The sequence below is a fragment of the Pseudorasbora parva genome, chromosome 22 (genome assembly GCF_024679245.1).
Source record: "Pseudorasbora parva isolate DD20220531a chromosome 22, ASM2467924v1, whole genome shotgun sequence".
Lineage (NCBI taxonomy): Eukaryota > Metazoa > Chordata > Actinopteri > Cypriniformes > Gobionidae > Pseudorasbora > Pseudorasbora parva.
The window spans coordinates 9,242,772-9,261,718 of record NC_090193.1 but is presented as its reverse complement, the minus strand read 5'-3'; the positions used below and the strand labels follow the sequence as shown (position 1 = coordinate 9,261,718).

General features: G+C 39.6%; 1 protein-coding gene across 2 annotated transcripts; it reads right to left on the bottom strand.

Moving 5' to 3' along the window:
* Positions 1-526: 526 nt before the first annotated feature.
* Positions 527-18,223, bottom strand: slc1a6 (solute carrier family 1 member 6). Of its 2 annotated transcripts, none has more exons than XM_067431585.1 (10): positions 17,956-18,223; positions 10,266-10,523; positions 9,989-10,126; positions 9,213-9,420; positions 9,082-9,124; positions 8,669-8,982; positions 8,107-8,340; positions 3,269-3,463; positions 2,974-3,108; positions 527-1,921 (listed from the first exon to the last, which is right to left on the bottom strand). In XM_067431585.1, exons 2-10 carry the CDS (start codon positions 10,480-10,482, stop codon positions 1,723-1,725), a joined length of 1,683 nt encoding a protein of 560 aa, XP_067287686.1. In that variant the 5' UTR covers positions 10,483-10,523; positions 17,956-18,223; the 3' UTR covers positions 527-1,722. The 2 variants fall into 2 exon arrangements, with proteins under 2 accessions (XP_067287686.1, XP_067287685.1); XM_067431584.1 differs by lacking the exon at positions 17,956-18,223 and adding an exon at positions 17,420-17,472.
* Between the last annotated feature and the right edge of the window lie 724 nt (positions 18,224-18,947).

Below are 18,947 nucleotides of genomic sequence, written 5' to 3'. Positions count from 1 at the left end.
CAAGGCATTTTCGCCCACAGGACTGCCGCATACTGGATGTTTTTCCTTTTTCACACCATTCTTTGTAAACCCTAGAAATGGTTGTGCGTGAAAATCCCAGTAACTCAGCAGATTGTGAAATCCTCAGACCAGCCCATCTGGCACCAACAACCATGCCACGCTCAAAATTGCTTAAATCACCCATTCTGCTTTCCCATTCTGACATTCAGTTTGCAGTTCAGGAGATTTTCTTGTCCAGGACCATACCCCTAAATGCATTGAAGCAACTGCCATTGATTGCTATTGATTGATTGATTGATTGATTGATTGATTGATTGATTGATTGATTGATTGATTGATTAGATTAATGAGAAATTAAACAGGTGTTCCTAATAATCCTTTAGGTGAGTGTATGTGTCAGTAGTGTTTAAAATCCCTAAACCCTACTGCGACACACCACTAGAGGATGCTGTTTTGTGAGTCTCATATACTGGCATTTGTAGCAAACTGTCTGCTGTGGTTTGTTGTGACAAGAAGACAAACACTGTAAAATGAGAATTTTTATTCCTGAGACATTTATTCATCTTAACACCTTCCAGAATTCAAATACCCCAAAAATTCAAGCAAAAAATAGGCCTACACTATAACATTACCTCAAAAAAAGCAAACTCAAAACAAATTAATAAATACAACAAACTAATTTGTACCATATATGGTTATATAAATACTTATAAGAAATATTAAACAACATAACACCATTTTCACAAACTGTAGTTTGCATTTAAAGATCATTTCTACTGAAAGTATATACTGTGTTTCAAAAACCTGTGAGGATTGTGAAGTGAATCCATAATACCAATACTGAACTCTTGTGTGAGAGTAAACTGTTATGAAACCTTTGGAGACTGTGGTAAAGATTCAAGTATTTCACGCAGATGCAGTTGCAATATGGGCAGCGCAATCTGGGCATATTTATAAAGCGGGCAAATAGACTTCAAATATAAATAAAACAACCACTACGGCACAACACAAACTGAATAATCATAGAATAACAGCCATATTCCACCACAAAACAAAAATCTGTTTCTTTATAAACCATCATTCACCTGCTGATATGTGCTATCAAGAATTGATTACACAGAAATAATGTTACTAAAACTATTCTTAAGGGGGAATCATATACTTGGTCTATCACGTAACAGTGAGTAAAGGAAAAGCTAAATCCATCAAAGAAACATTACATTTTAAACTTGCAATATCATATAAACATCTACAAAAATGACATCATCGATAAGTTAGATAACAAAAACACAGTAAGAACATCAAAGTAACTCAAAAAGGTTCCCTTTGTCTCTACATCTATGAGTTTGGCAGTGTGTATGAGGTAATATAGCTCAAACGTCTAAAAGACATTGTGAAATAATGCTGGTTTAATGACATCAACCAACTCTAAAACAATATCCACACAAATTACAAAAGACTTTGATGTTTTTAACAGTCTCAACTCAGCATTATAAAACTAGCATAGTGTTATTTTAATTGGGTGCTACTTTGCCTTAGATGTAATTTATTTTAAAGTAAATGAAAATACTGACTGATAAAACGTTGGATTGGCATGTTACATTCTGAGCATACTCAAATAGCTGTCTTCTTTCCAACATTTTATTCAGAAAGTTCTGATATTCAGAAAAAAAAATTCTCTATAACAGTGCTTAGGTTTGAACTATAACCATATGAGAATTATTACATGGTGGTTTCACTGTTGCGATGCTTGAGAGAGTCATTTTCTTGACAGATCAGTTGATATGGCTTTTCATTCTCCTCAATCACAGAGTTGCTGATTTCTACATCTTGGTTCTGAAGTTCCTGTCGTGACAGATGCTCTACAATCCCGGCACCAAATGAATCTCCCAGCACATTGGTGGTGGTCCTGAGTCGATCCCTGAAGAACCACACAAAATATTTACATTAAACCCTTTTGTACAACTTTTTATATTTTCTGAAAATTGTGAGTGGTCCTTGCTGTTCAAAACTCGCCAGCACAATGCTGGAGTGTTGCAGGTGGTTATCACAGGTGACTTGCTGTACTTACTGTTTAGACCTTACTGTTAATGCTACGGTATTGTGGGTGGTTGCCAAGGTGTTGCTATGCAGTTGCTAACGTATTTTGGGTGGTCGCCAAAGTGTTGCTATGCTATGTTATGCTAAGGTGTTCTAAATAGCTTTTAGCATGTTGCTAGGGTCTAGGGATGGTTGTCAGGATGTTGCTATGTGGGTGCTTAAGTGTTTTGAATGGTATTTTAGCATGTTATGTAGTTTCTAGGGAGTTGTGGGTGGTTGCTATGCAGATTCTACGGTTAGTTGCTAGGGTGTAGCTATGCAAAGGCTAAGGGATTCTGAGTGTTTTTTGGCATGTTGCGAGGGTGTTGGGGTGGTTGCCAGGGTGCTGTTATGCAGGTGCTATAGTTTTCTGTGTGGTTATTAGCATGATGTTATACAGTTGCCAGGGTGTTGCCAAGACATTACCTGGTTGGTAATGGGGGTTTCTAGGATAATTAAGATTCTTCAAGTCATAGAATCCACATGTCTATGAATCTAAGAAGTCTATATATATCTTGGGTTCCTTTGTCAATATAAACATATAGCATTTTTTTTTCTTTTTTATGGCAAATGTAAAGCATCTAATGTTTTAAAAAAAGTTATATCACACATCTTCTTGACAAACTCTTCTTCCTATCACATCTCTTCTTAAAGAAACATCAAGTCTGAGCCTGACTAGTTAAATGATGAAGTTTAAAATCAGTCATTTAAGTGAAACATTCAATGTTTTCAGTTCAGTTTTTTAGTATTATGGAAGCACAATATGAAAGCAGAATGTGTCAACACTGCTAACACTCCTTTAGATTAGCATTCTGCATTATGTATCAATAACCTTTGAGAGAGTGCTCTCTACTGGAGCTGCATGCTTCAATGTGACATTTGAGAGAGACTCACAGGAACCAGTCCACTGCGATGATCAGTGTAATGTCCTCTGTGGGCAGTCCTACCGATGTCAATACTATCACCATGGTAACCAGCCCAGCCTGAGGGATGCCTGCTGCTCCGATGCTAGCGGCAGTTGCTGTAATACTGAAAGAAAGATTAAGCGTTTCCTAATTAAAAAGCACTCGTTTTGATGAAAATAGCTCACAGGAGGTGTTATTGGCAAGGAGAAAATTGGCAAAGTACAAATGTTTTTCTAAATGGATGAGATAACACTCCTTCAGTACTTGTACTTGCCAAAACTAACCTGATGGTGAGGATCTGGCCAAAGTTCAAGTCCATGTTATTGACCTGTGCAATAAAAATGGCCGCCACTGCCTCATACAGAGCTGTGCCATCCATGTTGATTGTGGCTCCAACTGGTAGCACAAAACGTGTCACTCGTTTGTCCACATGGTTGTTTTCTTCAAGACAACGGAAAGTGATGGGCAGGGTGGCAGAGCTGAAGAAGACAAGGAAATAATACAACTATAGTAAAATAAGCTGTTAAAACAAAAGGTGTTAAAACAAAATGTGGCAATATAAATCTATACAACAGTGAATAATTAGGAAAATAACTGTGAAACTGGTACATTTTCACAGACTGTTATGACATGTTTCCAAAGTTGCAAATTTAGTTCCCTCTCTGTCGTTCACTTTCAATGTTGTGTCAAAAAACAGAATCTAGAGGTCACCCTTGAGAGCCCTAAACCAAACACCTCTGACATATTCAGAAAAGGCCAATGGAAATGATCCTGGGGAGCAAGGGCCATTCCATTGTAGTTCCATTGGTGCCGCTGGTACGGAGTCTGGATGCATGGCTAGCACTGCCCATCCTGTCGAGCTGGCTCATCAGAACAATCCGGTTTAGCTACACAATCCAATCCTTTAGGCACCCACCCAGGTACAGTGCCATGCTTTCCACCAAAGTACAAGGTGAGAACGCTTCTGTCCTTTGGGGCGGAGATCACTGTCCTTCTGGCAAAGGATGTGATAGGCTGAGATGAAGAATAGGTTTTACAGCCCCTACTTCATCTTACCAAAGAAAGGAGATGGGTTAATACCAATCTTAGATCTGTGAGTTTTGAATCTCAATGTACAAGAGTCTCTGTACAAGCTTTCAGAAACACATTCTTTCATGTGTCTAACACAAAGATTGGTTTGTGGCATTAAAACTGTGTCTCGATTCTTCCATGGCACAGACCATTTCTAAAGTTCGCCTTCAAAGGTTGAGCATATCAGTACAAGGCCCTCGCCTTTGGCCTGTCCCTGTCTCACATCTTCACAAAGGTCAGAGGCTTGCATACTCAACTACCTTGATGACTGGCTAATCCTAGCTCACTCACAAGAGTTACTGTGTGCACAGGTACATCATCCTCAAGCACCTAACCAGATTGGGACTGGGAAGAGTGCAAGCATCTCTTTTCTCTGTGTGGAGTTGTATTAGATCGCCATGATGGCGTTTTTGAAGTTTTTTTTTTCTCAAGAACTGTGGTTCCACTGAAATATTTGCTCCTGGGGCATATGGTTTCCTCTGCCGTAGTCACTCTGCTGGTCTTGATGCATATGAGACCGCTTCAGTATTGGCTTCAGGCTCAAGTCCCGAGATGGCCATGGTGACACGGCACACATTCCATGGCATCACGGCTATCTGCCACCATTAATTCAGCCCTTAGTTAGACCTTGCATTTCTATGGGGAGGAGTTCCTCTAGAATGAGTGTCCAGGCGTGTTGTTTTCACAAAAGACTCCCTGTTGGCATCAATTCCTCCCTGGTGGATTCCCCTGAGGTACCTTCTTTCTCAGGGGCAGGGCACATCACTCCCAGAAAGGTGGAACTCCCACATCTGGTCCCTGGAAGGGAAGAGGAGGAGGAATTCAGAGCAATGAATTCCATCGCTCCATCAGATACCAATACCGTGGAGATACACTTTTGCGACACGACTGAAGCGCGATGTTGTGGCGCTTTCCCTCATTTGTGCGTTGACGGGCCTTCCTCAAGTTTACCTCTATGGGCATGCTTTTGAGCCAGCAAGGAATGAAAAACAAATGACCCGAGAGAGACTTCCCCCAGTCTACATGTGCACTACTTCTATTGGATAGTCGCATCGCGTTCAATGGAATCATTTGCATAAAGGTGGGAATCGGTCAGCTTTTTTGATGTGCAGCATTTTTTCAAATGCAGCGTTGCCTTACCGGAATGCTATGCGGGCACGTTAAAGTCGCTTGACGTCACCCATAGGAATAAAGTGGAGCGCGACGTGTCAGAAGTGTTGCATGGATAAGTGGATCTGCACCTTTACTCAGGCCAGAACCCACTCTACTAGGCAGCTCTATGTTGTGGCATCTGGTCCGTGCTTTCTTCAGCAGAGCCTAGAGAGGCACCTGTCGGCCTCCACCCTCAATGTGTACATGGCCACAATAGCAGCTAATCTCTACACAGTGGGTGGCAGGTCCTTCGGAAAGTACAACCTGATCATTAGTTTCCTGAGATGGTAAACCCTCCTAGACCTCGCCACAATCCCTCTTGGGATCTTTTTCTGCTCTTTCAAGCCTTGCAGAGAGATCACTTTGAGCCCCTGCAATCAGTCAAGCTTAGCGCCCTCTCTTTGAAGACGGCCGTTCTGATCATGCAAGAGGGTAGGGGACCTACAAGCCTTCTGTTAGTGAATCATGCCTGGAATTCGAGCCGGTCTACTCTTATGTTTTCCTGAGACCCGGACTAGATATGTGCCCAAGATTCCCACTACTCCCTCTGGATGAGAAAGACTCTTTCTCTGCCGTGTGCACTTTGCATATATATCAGGACCCGATGTAGAGCTTTAGATAATCTGAACAGCTTTTTATCTCCTTCAGAGGTCAGCAGACAGGGAAGGCAGTCTCCAAGTAAAGAATGAACCACTGGATTGTATATCTGCCATTCTCTGGGCTTATGAGGATGTACCATGCCCACTGGGAGCAAGGGCTCAATCCATCAGGGATAGCGCAGCCAAATTGGCTCCCTAGTTCAGTAGTCAGGGCACTTATCAGGGAATCAGTCCATGGGCTGTGACTACTGAATTAGCGAGCTGATTGAGACACATCCATAGTTTCCTTGTGTGTGCCAGTTATTGGGTCCATTACTGAGATGTAATTGCCGTTGTGCCCTTGCAAATAAAAAAATTGAACTAACTTCTATACTTAATAACTATGCACAGTTTTAATTGTGCCTAAGTGTAATATGATAAGTGATTAGGCTACAATATTTTTCTTCTGCGTACCATATAGACTTTTGATTAATAATTGTCTTTAAATGACAAGCAATCTATAAAGGGGGAAAATAATACAAAAATTCAATAGCTGTTAATCAGATACATTTTTTAGGTTTATATAGGTGAGTTTAGTTAATTGCACATTGCATTTTACTGCATTTTACTGTAAAAACCAAGCAGCAACCTCCCCCAGTTTCTGTTGAAGCCAATACAGAAGAAACTTAAACTGCAATTCATTGGCTGGCATTGACAGGCTCCAAAAGGGAGCTGAATCTCATTGAGCCCCATCAATCAATCAATCAACTTTATTTATATAGCGCTTTTACAAAGACGATTGTTTCAAAGCAGCTTCACAGTGTTAAACGGGACAATATTGCAACAAAATTAGATTTGGCTAGTTTGATTTTGATAGTTTATAGAATTAAATATGACCTAATTCATTAATTTTATTTGTATATTTAGTTGAATAACTTGGATCATAATTTTAGTGTCCCCAACTGAGCAAGCCAAGCCAAAAGCGACAGTGGCAAGGAACCAAAACTCCATCAGGGCATGATGGAGAAAAATAAACTCTGGGAGAAACCAGACTCAGTCGGGGTGCCAGTTCTCCTCTGGCCTGTTATTAAACTGTGTATAATTATTATTCTGGCCACCTTGCAGGTCATAAATCATATTAGATAGGAATATTAGAATTCTGGGTATCATGCAAGAGACGGTTTCATTTAGGATGGCGAGTTGATTACACAAGAATATGAATACTTGAAAGATCACAGTTATTGCGCCGGAGACGGGTTTATTAAAGATGACGTGCCGGTGAGGCAAATTCAGAGGAGACACTAATTGACACGGTCTCAGCAGACACTCCAGGATGTGTTGGTCATGTCCAGACGCAGGTCCACCATCCGATCCAGACACGGCCTGGATCCATGTTAAAATTCCTAACTTTACAGCAGAAAAAAACATGTTTAGCCTGGTACAAATTGTGTTTTTGGTCTAAACGGATAATTTTGCCCTTCATGACAACTATGACAGGGATGATTTTTTTTTTATATATAACTCATTAGTTTACATTATATAAAGTCTTAAAGTTTAGCATAATTAGGGGTGTGGTTACTTTTAGTGACAGGTGGTTAGCTATTTATCTGCTGTCTGTTTGTCACTGCGTCACCTAAACCCCACCCACATTCCCATTTTCTATTATCAGGGAGTGACACGCGATGACGAGCTGCCAAGATGGCAACGGCCATTCAGAACGGCCCTTTGGAACATCCATATTTTTTATATGGTAAAAACACATGAAATCCAAATTGTTTTGTGGTTTTTAGTTCATGTCTGTTTGCTTTAAGGTCAACTAAAGTATATGGAAAACATTTTTTTTGTATATATACACATTTAAAACAGATCAAAAAATCAAAAAATATCATATTTTTGATATCATATTATTAGCCTTGAGTGTAATGGATTACTAAGTAACTAAATACTGTAATTATTTTCCCTTGTAAAAAAAAGTAAAAATGTTCTGTAATTTTATTACAGTTACTTCTGATGTAATAGCGTGAAATATTTTATAGTCTATATAATAATTCTATATAAAACAATAGTGGATTTAACATCAAAATATAACGTTAATGTCTAATGATAAAATGTATGTTTTTATGTAACCTTGTCCCTTAAATACTTTAGATAGTTCAAGAATAATTTATGCAATTTTTATTATTTATTTATTTATACAAATATGGCACATCCTGCACTTTACAAATAAATGCTATCAAGAATCTATTGAAAATCCTGAATTCTACCTACATCTGACTACCAATAAATATAGCAAATATTTTTTTATTTACACAGTTGGTTACCTGGATGAGGTGCCTAGAGCTGTGATCAGAGCCTGTAGCAGCCCAGCAATAAAGGTGAAAGGGTTCTTCTTGGTCACCACAAAAAAGAGCAGAGGCAGAACGAACAGGCCGTGGATGAGTAGCCCGACAATGACCGATACCGTGTACATCCCCAATTGTCCGCCCACCTGGGCAAGGTCTTTCATCTCAACAATCTTTCCAGCAATCAGGAAGAGGATACCCACCGGCGCATACCTGCTCAGCAGATTTGACAAGACATTTTACAGCAATAATAGTAACTTCTACATACATGCATCCATAAATAGACCCTTTAATAGATTTATATTTCATCACAATAGCTTTAATTGAAAGATTTTCATTTCAATGGTAAAATAATTGCTCCTTATCCAGTCAAAGACAAATACTAAGTATCACTGACATTTTTTATTTTATGGTCTCCAAAATAAAATGTAATACAGAAAATGTTTGAATAAATTAATTAGCATAATGTTACTGACTCTTAAATGACTGCCTCACTGTTGTCAGCAGGAGGGTTATCAGAACATCATAATTGGACACTAACCAGATAATGATGGCCACCAAGCGCATTATGGCTTCATTCAGGCAGTCAAAGAAGTCCCGGAGAGCCTGGCCCTGCTGTTTCATGTTTCCAATCACTAATCCAAAGCACATGGAGAAGACCACCAACCCTAAGGCATTCACCCCATTTGAGGAACCTGAGACGGGAACCCCCTCTTCCACCGTCTCCTGGATGGTCTGCAGGATTGTGCTGAAGTTGGATACTTGGCTGAGATCTGTAGAGTTGATGTTGTCTGTCGCATTGACCATTATGGTGACATTTTTTGTCAACACCGTTTTCTTGTATAGTGTTTTGTACTGCAAGAAAAATGGGTGATTAGTAATATCTGTTGTTTTTACCAAATGAGTAGAAGCACTTTAATGTTATGGAAATGTATTCGGAGAGGATTCACAAACCTGTTTAAAGCAGGCTTCAACTAAATTAGGTGGAAACATATTTCTACAGGAACAACAAGAAAAAATCAGATCCCATAACGTCTTAAAAAATGAAAAAGATTTGCAACAGTCAAACGAAACTTTCTCCCCACCTTATCAAGTCCAGAAAAGCATCAGCGGCCTGCACCGGCTCAATGCTGCCACTAGAGGCCACTGGACTATCCCTGCTACCTTTGCCCGGCCTGATAATAATCACCATGACAATACCAATGAAAACTGCTATAAACGTAGTCACCATGTAGTAGACAATGGCCCTGATTCCCATCTTCCCAGAAGCCTTGCTGTCCAAAGAGGAAATTCCTACACAAAAACATGAACAAAAGAGGATCTGTGGTCGAGCATTTCCACTGAGCTGACAATAAAATACCATATTTCTGCTTAAGAACTGGTCAATGTTGTTTTTTGAATGTACTTGTTATATATAATTAAATGTATAGTAGCTATCATATGCACTACCGTTTAAAGGTTTGGGGTTGGTCAGAGTTCAAAAGTATAGTAAAAATAACTTTGTGAAATATTATTACAAAATAACTTTACTATTTGAATAAATTTTAAAATGTAATTTATTCCTGTGACCAAAGTTGAATTTTCAGCATCATTACTTCTGTCTTCAGTGTCACATGATCCTTCAGAAATCATAATATGCTGATTTGAATGTTTTAACAGTTGTGGCCTAAATATTAACAGTAATTAATGTATTATGAATGAACATAAATAGACAATGAACAATTAACCTAAATTAATAAATGCTGTAAAAATGGTTGTTTATTGATAGATCATGACATCTAATGTATTAACTATCGTAAAGGAATTTAAAGTGTTACTGAATTATCTGCAAAGGTTGAAGTGATGCGTTTTGCAGACGTACCTGTGACAAGGCTAGAGACGATGAGGGGTAGAACAAGCATTTGAAGCATCCTCATCAGCAGCTCTCCAGGGAAAGAGAAATATTTCACCTCCCTGACGGTAAGGTTATAAGGTCTCAAGGCAAAACCTAGCACCACCCCTACATACAGTCAAACAGAAAGAATTGTAACATGCAACTTCAGTTAGCTAGTCTGTTAACTTTTTCATACTTCACACTTCCCTCCTAAACAGAGCTACAAAAAACAACTACAACCTGTTGTGTTTGCCCACTGATTTACCTAAAGCCACAGCCGCCACTGTGAAGAACACAAATGCATTCCTCCGCAGGAACGCCTTTACACCGTCTCGTGTGATGCCGCCCATCTTTCGCCTGCTTCCTGACATCTGCTTCTGTAATACTCGGCACAGACGGTGGAACCCCTCCTCAGCACGCTGTGGCTTCTCAGAATCTTCACTTAGAAACAGGCTGGTGCTGTTTGGAGGCTTCTCATTCATAATCAGCTCTAATACATGGTCCAAGAGTGTTTCATGGGAAACTGTGGGAAAACATTGAGGCAAAAAATAAAAAAATGTCATGACCTAAAGTTCACCATCTCTTAATGAGCATCTTGGTTACTATTGGAACCTGTTCCCTGATGGAGGGAACGAGAAGTTGTGTCAATGTGATGACACCGGGATCACACTAATGCTGCCTTTACACCTAATGCGAATAGTGCATCAAATTTGCGTATATCGCGTCTAGATAGACGCTTGAACATTTTGAATCCATTCGTGCAAATAAAGCGTATTGGAGGTGTAAATAAATCGAGCATTTGAGGCGAAATAGACATGTGTTCAAGGCGCCCCAGGAGCTCAGCTCGCTCTCACTTCTGTATGTATATTTTAGAAAACAATAAAACAAAATATGTTTTACGCTAGTAGGCTACAATGGTAAAGTTAAATAGCCTAAACAAATAAGTTATGAACTTTACTTTGCTCTCAGTCAAAATGATTTGCCAGACAACAAATTATAGATTCATGAGACCAAAGATCGGCTATTAGCTCAACACAAGACGAAATATAGCTCATGTTTAACCACTACAGGACATCAGAACCAGCGGCAAACGCCAGAAGGACTAGCTGAGGAAAGGCTGCTCTCGCCGGGGTTAACGAGCAATCGACTGGATCTCACAACTCCGAAAACGCCAAGATGTTCAAATAGTGCTCTCTCTATAAATAAACCACACATTTTAGCTTTAAACAACCACATTCTCACCTGAAAAATTCTAAAACTACATTTTGTGGCACAACAGTAGTATTTTTTAAATACTCTGGTTTATCATTAATCACTTCACATGTCAGCAGCAAGCAGGCTCCCGATTGGTTAATGGGGCGCGATTTCATGTCAATGTTCAGATTTTTCCACTCGGGCATCAGAAGCGAATTTGCTTCAAACATGTGAATGCACAAAAAGCACCACTCGCACATAACGCGCATATCATGCAAGATGCTAAATTTACGTAAATATGGTATATATCACGTCATTCGCACGAACTGGATGCACAAATCAGGCGAAATCACGCCCACGCTTAATGAGTCTATCCAGACGGGGACCTCCAGACGGGCGTCAACGTGCCTTTCCATTGACTTAACATGGAAATCACTCGCTCCGGGCACTCTATTCACATTTGGTGTAAACACAGCATTAGGAGTCCCAAACACCTCTGATACTTCAGAAAAGGCCAATTGACGGGTGGAATTTGCATGCCACTCCCCCAGACATACAGGTATAAAAGGGGGTGGCCAAGATAGTGCCATTTCAGCAGTAGTTCAGTGTTGTGGCAGGAGGGAACAGAGGTTAAAATAGTTACCAAGATGTTCCCTATCTGTCAGTCATTTTGACATTGTGTCGATGTGATGACACTAGGGGTATTTTTAAGAAACACCACAATTAGCTGAAATTTGTTACGAGGTTTGGCTGTGCATATGCAGTCAGGCTGCTGTGTGCCTAATAACAAGTGCACCAGGCTACGTTGTAACTTTCCAAATGCCAGTAAGAACCATACTTACAATGGGAAAAGGTTGCTTTAGCCGTTCCTTGAACTTTTCTGTCTCTGAAAGGCTCTGCCCAGATGGAAGACTCAGAGTTTACCAACAGATAAACAGAACAGTGGAAAATAGATTATATGGGATTACCAACAGGGAATCATCGCAATGATTATTGGGTACCGAACCCACATACAAGGGCTCAGCTGAAAAGGGGCATACCGCATATAATGGGCTCTGCAGCAAACTCCTCTGCTGAATTTGACTACTGATGAGTGCTGGAGAATAGGAGGGCATTCAGGCAGCAAAAAAGCCTACGTTATCACCTCAAGGAGGAAAAAAGCACTGAAAAAAAGTCATACACACTGCCGTTTGCCCTAAATTTACCTGTTCGTACCTGATAACACCCGGGACAACACCAGCTTACCTCAGAGAAAGTAAAATATTGCAAAGGAGTTGGGTGTAGCCCAGCATGCCACTCTACGGATGTCTGTTAAAGAGGATCCATTCACTAGTGTCCAGAAGGATGCAACACTCATTGTGGATTGATACCAAAGAAATGGCATCCACAATCCATTGGTTACACCTCTGTTTGGAGACAGCCTTCCCCTTCTGCTGCCCTCTAAAAGAGACAAAGAGTTGGTCAGAGTGTCTGAAGATCTCTGTGCGGTCCAGGTAGTAAGGGCAGAGTTTGCACTGGACACAGCAACGATAAGGCTGGGTCTGTCTTGTCATTATAGATCACTCACAAGTCCATCACCTGATCCCTGAAAGGAGTAGTGGGAACTTTGGACACATATCTCGTCCAGGGGCTCAGGATTACGTGAGAATATGCCAGTCTGAACTCAAGGCATGTCTCACCCACAGAGAATACTTGCAGGTCCCCAATCCTCTTGGTGAGTTGACCTCCTGGCACCTCTAAGGAACCTGATGATCAATTTGAGCTTCCCAGGGGACTCATCGTCCACTGCATTGTGATCTGCCACTATCATACCTGTGTAGGCCCCAGGGCCAGTTGTGGGCAATGGGAGGATTCCTGGGAAACAATCAGATCTGCCTGTGCTTCGCTGAATCAACTCCAAATCAGCTAGACCACCTAGAGTCGCCCCCTCTTCAAGGTCATTGTGTGAAGTGAACTTACAGACCCTTGAAGTAAATCTAGGACAATTACCCCAGGTGGTGGCACTCTGCAGGCATGATGCACCATGGTCGCCTGCTCAGCCTATGCAACCTCTGTAGTGAGGTACCTTTGAAGCAAGCCCTGGGGGTGAAAGGTACCGACTTCATGTGATGCCCATGCATTTCCGGGAAGAAAGAAACTGAGACGGAGGGTGGCTGTAAGCAGCACTCTGAACAAGGAACCAATCGTCCAACCGAAGAACGCTTAGGGCAGGGTGGAGGGTTCCACTCGAGCCAGATGTTCCCAGCGGCCCAGGCAAGCATGGCTGCCAACTCAGCATTGCCCTCAGACTGGGCAACCACACATGAGGATAGGGGTTCAGCTGAGTCCTCAGCATCTTAAGAAAATAGCCCACCCGCCAAAGCTACTCTCGATAACTCTAGTCTGTGTGATCAATAAAGCTCTTCTCGCGCCCCGAATGAGAAATTAAGTTCAACCTGAGACAAACAACCTAACTAATTCATGAACTCCACTGAGGGAAATTAGCGTGACGGGGAATGGAAATCCAATGGGGATTAACCCAGCAGAAATGCTTCCATTGAAAGCCCAGATCACCTCCAGCATTTGCCGCCGTGGCCTTTCTTGACAGCAGAAGGACAAAACAGTGAGCAACTGAAGTGACTTTGTGTCTAAAATGAAGGTCCCGGGAAGCTCTCTGCACTCAACAGTGCAATAGAAAGAGAGCTCACTGTAGTGTGCCATGTATAGGAGCAGAATAATGTTTCCTTCTTTTTGAAGAGGTGTATGGAATGAGTGATTGCACCTGCAACCACTTGGCTCCGAAGAACAAATCTGAATGAGTGGATGCAAGCCACCTCCTTTTATACCTGTATATCCAGGGGAGTGGCATGCAAATTCCACTTGCCAAATCTCATTGCCCTTTTTTGAAGTATCAGAGGTCTTTGGGGCTCCCGAATGGTTGACCACTAGGGTGACTGACAGATGAAACCATGATTTAATAGTCATGCAACGTGTAAGCTACTATACATCTTGAATTGATTATTACAATTACAACTTGAACTTACAGTGTTCTAGTTAGCAAAAGAGAAGACTTACTCTTTTCCATACAACAAAAGCATATTGTGACCATATAGATTTTAAGCACTTTTAAAGGCCCCCTATACTTCTCATTTACAAGTTCATCATTTTGTTTAAGGGTCCTACTAGAGTAGGGTCGTATCATATAATGTGCTCCTTCTGAACGCTTTAATTTACGTTTTGTTTTTTCTTTAAAACCTGTCTTCCAGTCTGCACTAATTGGTCAAGCACTTAGAGTGTGTGCTGGAAAAGGAACTCCTCATACTTACCACAACCTGTGAGTATCAGCTTCAGGGGCTGCCTGAGGTGCTGTAAATAATACTGTAACTACGTTAATTATAATTGTTTGTTTTGCCGTATCAGTCTAAGCCCAAGTCTGATAATGACAGAGAAGAAGAATAAACTGATTGACCTGAAAAAGTAGTATTTTTTATGTTATAATTATACATCTCTTACATTTCAATATTTGTGGTGAGACTTATAATGGAAGTGAAAGGGGAAATTTTTTAAGGACTTAAAGGTGCTACTTGAGGGCGTCTATTCTAAACAAAGACGTAGTTTGATGACTCAAAGTTTGAGCGCAGCATCTTGGGACATGTGGTCTTCACCTCACAGCCGGTGGAAAATAGGACTCGGGCAGAAATCATGTTCATGCATGCGGTTATTAACGTTACTGTAGTGTAAAGCAGAGCAGGAACGAGTGTTGTAGACCTGAGCACAGCTGCTGGAGCGATTGTTAAACAAATTCCCGCCTCGGGAACACCGGTACTTTTATTATGACGGGACGGGACACATTCGCCGGGCACATGCACTGATCAGCTCTTCCGGTTATGATTATGAGGTAATGCAGCTCTGTTTATCATATTAGACACATTTAAGTGTGTTGAAAATGATGTTATGATGTTACTCCATGCGTTCACTTGTTCACACTGCTAAGACTAAAGTGCTCCTGCCAAATAAAACCCGAAACCGAGGGTAGCGCAGATATGACACTATTGACAGATGACTTCCTCAAACGCTATGCTGAAACGTACCGGTCCTTAGTTAAAATAGAAATTTTCTTACAATTTACAAATAGTTGGAAACATTTGGGATATTGTAGGTGCTCAACTGAACAACATTTTGGAACCTTTGAACAAGGTTTTTGGATATTTTACTGCAAAAATACTACATAGTGCACCTTTAAAAGCTGAAATGTAAATAAATTAAAAAAAGCACTAATATTAAGTCATCTGTTTAAATCATAATTTGTATAGTTATTTTAAAGTTTTAAAGCTTAGGGTGAACAGTTCTGTTGTTATGGCAATAAAGTTGTAAAACTGGATATAACTTTAGACTGAAAATTCTACACTTCTAAAAAACTTGTTTTTTGTTTTTGTGTTCCACAGGAGATAGAAAGTATGTGGTTTTGGAACAACATGAGGAACACGACCCCTCCTAAAATAAGTACACTCACAATAAATACACTTACATTTTTCTATTCTGTATTGCATCCTTAAAACTTAAAACTTTTTCTTAAAACTAATTTAAGTTTTAAACGTAAACATTTTTTTTATCATTTGAGAATACAGTACTGATCTTGTAAGGGGAATGGACGACCTGTTTACATGGCAAACCTTTCTCGCTGCCTTAAAAGTCATTTTCAAGTGACTGAGAAATTAAATGAGAAACCTTAACGGTCAGCAAGAGCATTAGAATTCACCACATACTCTTGCAGTTAGCACCAACTAAATCCCAGCTCGTGTTTAGTGACATGCTGACACCATATTGATGAGAAGCTACAGTAATGACATGCTCTAGAGGATTTTTAAACTGTAAATACAAAATAAATGCCATACTGAGGTGCTTATCCTAAAGACAACAAACAAATATCATGTGACTTCCAGATAAGCAGTGCACAGTGTCTCCACTGAGACGCTCATTGTATATTCTGTTTCAGATGCCGACCAGGATGGAATTGAAGTTATGTAAGCTCTGGAGGGTTGCTCTAGAGTCAGTGTGAGTGTGAAGAAGCTGTTGAGAGCGCAGGGTTACTCACGACAACTGACTTGAACAAATATAGGAAGGTCTGGATTTGTGTTAAGGCAGAACTGAATGATTACAAAAAAAGGTAAATAGCAGTATATTGTGTGTGTGTGTGTGTGTGTGTGTATATATATATATATATATATATATATATATATATATATATATATATATATATATATATATATATATATATATATATAATACTGACGGTTTAAGGGAAGCTGGTTTATATTGGATCATTTTGAAATTTTGATCGCAATGAAAACTTTCTATAATACTGAAAATTATATTATCAATATTCCATGACATCATACACACCACACCAAGAAGACAGCTGGCCGTCAGATAATGTTGGGTTGTTTTTGAGCGTTTGTAATTGTGAATTTATTTCTCATAATTGTGACTTAAAATCTGACAATATTTATTATTTTACTTTTTCTCACAATTACTTTTTTTTTTTTATTTAAGGCAGAAACGAGCTTAAATATCTTAGATATGATGTTGAAAATTGGAAAACATTTACAGCAATACAGGAAACTAGGAATTATTTCAATTCTGTCATTGTTTACTCAACCTTTACGTCATTCCAAACCCATATGGTAATTTCTTTTTCAGTGTAACATAGTTTGGGATGTTTATAAGAATGTGCAGGTTGCTCTTTTCCATACAATGCATTGATATTGTGGCTGTCGAGATCCACAAAAAAGCACAATAAAAGTGATCTACTGTATATGATATATACTATATACTTGTGCTATATATTCCAAGACGTCATGCTGAAAATCTGTTTTGTTCCCAAGGCAAAATCAACTGAACCCTTGTGTTTCTAGAAAAAAATATCCTTAAATTATTGACTGGATAACAAAGAAAAGAAAAGAAAAGAAAAGAAAAGAAAAGAAAAGAAAAGAAAAGAAAAGAAAGAACAATCATAAAGACTATTGACACAAATGCTTGCCTAATGTCAAAAGACATTAAAAAAAAACTTCATAATACTTTACCAAGAAGAAAACCAATATAACAAGATAATTTTTCATTTTTAGTAAATGATGTAGTAAGACTTTGGCTTAATAAAATTAAGCCAATGTTAAACAGTAACCCAGCAATTCCACTACAATTTCCAAACTAATCTACAGTATAAAACATTGCGATGGGTTTACTCACCACTCATGGTTGCTCTGCGGTGGGTTAGTGCTGGAAATACTGACTGAAGTGGCCACAGGTAAAACTCAACTAGTGCCAAACACATATGAAACAGTTTATTATATGGCCTGACTCCCTCACCCTCCATGTGACCCCATACTGAGTGACATTAGAGCTACACAACATGACTTTTGACCTGATCTAGGGCCAGTTTTTCCTCCATTGATCCCTACTTGACGGTCTGATCACTGATCTTAAATCAGCACAAATACTCACATTAACAAACGCCCCAGGTGAGCACTACAAAGCTGACCCACACCATCTTGCTCCCATCCTTTCCACTGCCCAATAGTGAACTAAAATATCACAGCAGAACTCAGGGGAAAACAGAGAACTGATATTGTATTTATGAACTGAAAAAAAAAATTATGAAAGAAAAAAAATATTTGATGCCTCATCCAAAGTGCCAGCACAGTTAAATTTGCTAAATGTTTTTTTTATATATATTAAAGTATATTTAGACACTGCATTTCAAAACAATTCACAGCACGACTTACCATTTCTCCGCAGCTCTGTAGCTCCTCTGTTCTCCCGTAACGTCGCGTGCAGCAGAAGCTGGAGACTCCGCGATATTCTGCCCTCACAACTGTTTAAAGAAATGAAAACGGCTGAGATGTTTGCGTGGGAAGAGGAGGTTACGGATATTTTTCTCGTGGGGAAAAAAACAAACTACTGCCCGATAGCGCGAAGAATCAACACGTTAATAAAGTATCATTGGGGGAGGCGTTTACTATGCAGACAACACCCACTGTGCCTTTACTGATGAATTAATTTAATGACTGTGAATGTTGAATATCAGTGACATGTTGCCATTTAATAGTAGTTATGTAAACCGGTTGTATGCTATAATCTTCATTAAATGGTAATAAAGTTGCGTTTTATGTGACAATGATTTGTTGCACTGTAGTAGGCTGCTGTATTAGCTAAAGAAAAATATTCAGCGTATCTCATTACCATGACAACGTGATTGCTCGCACTTGTTCAGGTCCAGCCTCAGATCTGTGTGTGTGACCTTCTGCTCCGATCTACCCACTCACCACCCACACAGTGTCTTATAGGTCTGTTGTACTTTACAAACTCATCTCGCGCTTTTCCTTGCTTTCCCCAAGGACCCTCTAAGGAATCTGCAATTTTATACAAAACACGCACTAATTGACTTCATTATATTGTACTTTCAATTATGTTGTGATAACTGTGAATCACAGTTGTTCAGGAATATCAGTGTATAAAAAAATGTTCACAAAAAGTCACAATGCAATCTACAGATTACAGGTTTATAGGAGCTATAAGCGCCAACTAAAGACACTATGGAAATCAGTTCGCGCTCAGCTTAATAGGCTACACTGGAAAAAAAAAATTTGATTCGACCTGAAGAATTTGTGCATAATTCCCACAAAGTATTTTTGTTTTTGTTTTACTTTAGTCACCAATACTATATAATATATATATAGTATAGTATAGTATAGTATAGTATAGTATAGTATAGTAT

Coding starts and splice junctions, on each gene's coding strand:
- slc1a6 (XM_067431584.1), bottom strand. Junction 8,341..8,668: donor TTGGTGGCCATCATTATCTG/GTTAGTGTCCAA, acceptor TCTGCTGAGCAG/GTATGCGCCGGTGGGTATCC. Junction 3,464..8,106: donor GCTCTAGGCACCTCATCCAG/GTAACCAACTGT, acceptor TGTCTTCTTCAG/CTCTGCCACCCTGCCCATCA.